The sequence below is a fragment of the Scylla paramamosain genome, chromosome 4 (genome assembly GCF_035594125.1).
Source record: "Scylla paramamosain isolate STU-SP2022 chromosome 4, ASM3559412v1, whole genome shotgun sequence".
Taxonomy (NCBI): Eukaryota; Metazoa; Arthropoda; class Malacostraca; order Decapoda; family Portunidae; genus Scylla; species Scylla paramamosain.
The window spans coordinates 32,427,027-32,432,026 of NC_087154.1; the positions used below are offsets into that span (position 1 = coordinate 32,427,027).

At 42.7% G+C, this 5,000-nt stretch overlaps 1 protein-coding gene across 3 annotated transcripts in view; it reads left to right on the plus strand.

Annotated features, from left to right (window-relative positions):
- The window catches only part of LOC135100013 (uncharacterized), a 271,043-nt gene that overhangs the window by 145,475 nt on the left and 120,568 nt on the right, over nt 1-5,000 (plus strand). For 2 of the 3 annotated variants that reach the window (XR_010268482.1, XM_064002841.1), the window contains exon 5: nt 1,556-1,647. Coding sequence is in view for 2 of the 3 variants with exons in the window: in XM_064002841.1 (XP_063858911.1) it covers nt 1,556-1,646 (91 nt within the window). In the remaining variant the exon portion in view is untranslated. Of the gene's footprint in view, nt 1-1,555; nt 1,648-4,872 lie in introns of all 3 variants that reach the window. The other variant, XM_064002842.1, reaches the window with a different exon arrangement.

Sequence of the window (5,000 nt, forward strand, 5' to 3'; positions counted from 1 at the left end):
ATGGTATAAATTCCTAAATCTTTCCTCGGTCACATGAACATTTGTGTCCTGAAGAGAGGAGGAAAAGTATAAACGTTTAATGGCAGAGAATCAAAGTTAACACAGAACGAATTAAGGGAAGAGCCATCCACCTCATCCTTCACTAAGCAGCAACGACAGTGTTGGTAGTGGTGGTGGTAGTGGTGGTAGTAGTAGTAATAGTAGTAGTAGTAGTAGTAGTAGCAATAGTAGTAGTAGTTGTAGTAGTAGTAATAACAGTAGCAGTAGTAGTGATAACAACAGTAGTAGTAGTAGTAGTAATAATAATAATAATAATAATAATTATTATTATTATTATTATAATACACGAACGATATACAATACACAGTACATTCACCAAACACACACACACACACACACACACACACAGCAGAGGCGAATACGATATAACACATTATTACATTTTCGTAATTGACTCCATTCCTCTTGAAAACCATTTCACTAATTGCTCATGGAGTCAAAACTGGCAAAATAAATAATGAATTCAAAATGCCTTGGAGGGAAATTCAACACTAAATCATTTATATTTCCTACACGGGCGCAAAAATTAAATAAAAAGAGAGAGAAGGGAGACAGAAAAATAAAGTAGGGAGAGAGAGAGAGAGAGAGAGAGAGAGAGAGAGAGAGAGAGAGAGAGAGAGAGAGAGAGAGAGAGAGAGAGAGAGAGAGTTGGAGGCGCTGGATGGAATAGAGGGTGGGGGGAAGGGAGTGGAGGCAGCGGTGTGAACAAAAACATGCGTGGAGGAACAGTGTCGCTGGCTTGGTTCGTCCATGAATAAAGAAGAAGCGGCAACAGTACCGGCCAAGGTAATCCTCTGAGCCTGTGCAGCAAAAATAATACATAAAGGATTTTTCTCCCAACCATTCCTACGTACGAGTATACCAAGTGTGTGTGTGTGTGTGTGTGTGTGTGTGTGTGTGTGTGTGCGTGCGTCGGTGGGTGGGTGGGTAGGTGTGTGTTATTTTATTTTTCGTGTTCCTATTCGCTTTGTTGATTTTGCTTTGGTCTTTTGTTTTATCTATGTTAATTTTTTTCTTCCTTTTTTTTCTCTCGTTTTGCTTTTCTGTCCTTTTGGCAATTTAAATGTTTGCTGATATATGAAACGTGAATGTGTGTGTGTGTGTGTGTGTGTGTGTGTGTGTGTGTGTGTGTACTTTTTACTTACACACACACACACACACACACACACACACACACACTAACAGCTGTCCTTCTTTCTCATACGGTCCTCCTTAAGCGCAGCACAAAGCTACGCGAAAGTTTACAGTACAAGGGACAAGCCATACTGGCAACACTTTCTACCACCATACAAATAGACAACTCTCGAAAAATAACATCAAACACATAGCATGAAAAAAAAAAAAAAATACTCCGACATTAAAACTCACAATCCATACAATATTCAGAACGAGAAACACACACACATCATACGTGAATAAGAGCGAGAAACACACACACACACACACACACCTGCGTATCATCTGTGAATTATCTTTTTGTCCCATTTCCTTACAGTGACCCGGTCGTCGTCCGTTCACCGCCAGCAGTTCGCCACTCGCCCCCCGCAGCCTGGCGTTACACCTGTACATGGACACCGCGGCACTGAGGTTAGTGACACGACTTCGCTGCGTGTTGTCAGGTGTGTGGGGGGACAGGAGGGAGGCAACACGCAGCAATAGAACACGCACTATGGGGTGTACGAGTAATCAGTAAGGGAAATGTTTTGACGGTGTGTGTATCTGGTATTAATGATCGTTGCATACATATGAATTGCTTCGGTGTTCCAAAGGAAGGTTTAATTACGACGGACTAAGCGTAAATGTTTCACGTATCATTTCCGTGCGTTAAATTGTGTTGCAGTGTGTTTATAATATAAATATGTATGTGCATATAGTACGTACTGCACATGCATGCACAAAGGTTATCTTTCATTTGATGCATGAGTAAAGCAGAGTTGAGTTTATTTCGTAACTGTCTAGGAATTTTTGAGTGGAATAACTATAATTCTTCATGAGTTCGTTATTTGATATTTATGATCAAATGAAACTAAATATAGGACGTGGTGTGTCTTGTACTATGTACCGTAAGATCATCATCATCAACAACAACAACAACATGAGTGGCAGTGACAAAGAAAAAGGAGGCACCAAGTACACAGGCGTAGTGTTACCAAAACGCTACTGTTCCACCAGACGCAACTATTTGTATCTGGCACGAACCACCTTCCGGACGATGCCACGTTTACAGAAATCAACACGACCCACGCCGTGCTTCCTCCCGCCGTGCTGAGGCAGCTGAGCACTACCCACGCACGTGGAGTGACAGCGCTGGGCCTGGCTGTGTGCTGTTGACTTGTGCGGCTTTTTCTCATGCAAGTCCCTCCGTCATACTGCGGTTGTCCTGTACCTAGTAATCAAAGACGCCGCAGGACTTGCCTTGCGTTCGGTGCTTCCATCCTTGAAGGAGTGACGTCGTGGCGTGACGGAGCTTGAGTTCCTCATGTGACGGTTGGCGAGAAGGGGCTGCCAGGTGCCGGAAGAGGCGGTGGCTTGGGTTGTGGCAGGGAACAGCTGTGAGGTGAATCAACCACTTGTGTGGTAAACCTGTGTGGCGGCGGAGGCAGCGCAGGAGTCAGGAACGTAAATAACGCCGGCCACTCACACGGAAACCACTAACGGGAATCGTTATTTGAATGCTAATTTCCTTATCCTGTAGGTACTTTTTGTTCGATCGATGCATTGGCAGGCAGATTTTTCCCACTCTCTTTTCTTCTAGCTCTACAGATCAGTGGTGTGCGTGATTGCATTCCCGCCATATGTACTTAGTCAAGTGCTCATAAATCATTTACCTTACGTCCAGGGGGAAAAAGGACTGATTCGCACGTCAAACCAGTGTTATTGAATCATGCATGAGCAGCACGGCGCGGGTGTTGCGGGCGCTCGTACCATAATTGACTTTTCCTCTCCACTTACCTAACTTTTGCAGTAAACGGCGTCCTAATCAAGTTTGTGTCTCGTCGTACCCGATAGCCCAATGTCTTTATGAGAGTTTCACGCAGGAGCCGAGGTGGCGCAGCGGCGGAGTGTAGCCAGACGCCTGGACCACCTGTGGGCGGCACAGGTGGAAGAACCTCAGTCAGTCACAGTTACTCGCGACAGGAATGGCACGGAAACCAGAATGGAATAAAAATCTAATATACAGTAATGGGAATGAAATGTTCCAGGGTTGGCAATGCTCTTGCCGTTGTTGTGTAGCGGCGTTTTGTAAAAAGGTTCGCTAACATTCCATTGTTTATTTATTTATTTATTTATTTTTTTTACATGGGAACAACAACATTAGCGAACTAAACACACAACACTACCGGACCTCACTTTGCTTTGATGTTACGGACGCCAGAGTGTTCCCGTTCCTATCTTGTCTTTATTTTCCCTAACTTTTTTTTTTCATTTTTTCCTATGCAGTACGTATTTCACGGGATTTATCTTTATTTCCGCGTCCACAGTGGAATACATTTTACCTTTCCTTCTTTTTTCACGTTTTGCTTTGTATTTTTCCCATTTCAAGCTAAGCCGATAAAGTTTCCGTTTCACTTTTGCGTCATCTTTTGTCCCCCGAGTGTGAGGCGACGCAGCTCCGGCACACAGGCAGTAAAGAGGAGTAAGAGGAGCTACAGTGATCACGAATGTCCTTCTATATCTTCCTGTGCCCTCTCCTCCCCTGTCATTAGCCACTTGCTCCTTCCTCCAGCGGTTTCTCTTATCCTCGTGTCATTTATCCTTCTTTCACGTCTCCTTTGCAATTCTACCCGCTGTTTATATTACATTCTTTCATCTTTTTATATCTTTTTTTTCTTTTTGCTTCACCCTTCTTCAGTCTGTCGTCGGATACTCTTATTACAACATTGTTTCTTCTCTCTTCTATCTCATTTTTATTATCACTTGTCTTGTCCTTCGTGTATTTTATCTCTTCTTCCCTGTGTATTGTGATTCTTTGGTATTCTTTCATTCAAATTAAGTTTCTTCATCTCTTTATATTCATCTTTATTGTTGTTTATTATTCTTTGTTCATCTTCTCTTTTTTTTTTCCTTGTTCTCTTTTTTTCCTTCCTATATTATTTAGTTTTCTTGATTTTCATTTCCTCTTTCCAGTATTCTTCTGCTTCTCCACTGGTGATTTTGTATGCAATTTCTTCTTTATTCCTCCTGTGCGTATCTTTCTTCCTTCCTTTCCTTGGCTGTGCAGTTCTGTGCCGTTATTCTATTATTTTTTTTCCTCTCTCTTCCCTTCCTGTCTTCATATCCTTCCTATGTGTTCCAGTTTTTCAGTATTTCCTCTTATTCCCAGTTTTCTCCTCGTTGCCTGTCACGATTTCTCTCTTTCTGTCTTCTTTCATTCTTGTGTTATTCCTATTTAGTTTAATTGGATTGTATTTTCCCTCCTATGTAAGTTTTCCTGGTGATTTTTCTTAATTTGTCTATTTCTCCCCCACAATGTTATCCAATTGTTAGTAGTTTTCCGTAATTCTCCCTTTTTGTAATTCCCCCCCCCATTACTTCCCGGTTTCTCGTGATATGTCTCGTATCTGCTTTCGTTTCGCCTTCAACGTGGTTCATTTCTTTGTATATTCTCTTATTTCTAACCTTTTTTTTCTCTCCTTTTCTGTCCGTTTTTTTTTTTTTTTATTCTTTCCTTTTGTCACTCCCTACGTCCCTCCCTCCGTGTTTCCTCCACCAGTCCACCTCCCAAGTTCTAATCTGCTTCCTGCCCGTCTCGCCCCCAATGGCCAAACTCCCTTGACTAATCCTGTTTTTCCACCAATTATTTACAATCAGTTACTCCCCCCGTGGTTGTGAGCGGGACATGATAGGAAAGGGGAGGACGGGAAGGACCTGATTTCACCGTTCCTGCGTTACACTTCTAAACGCCGCCACCACCACCATCACCATCACCTGGGATCGTA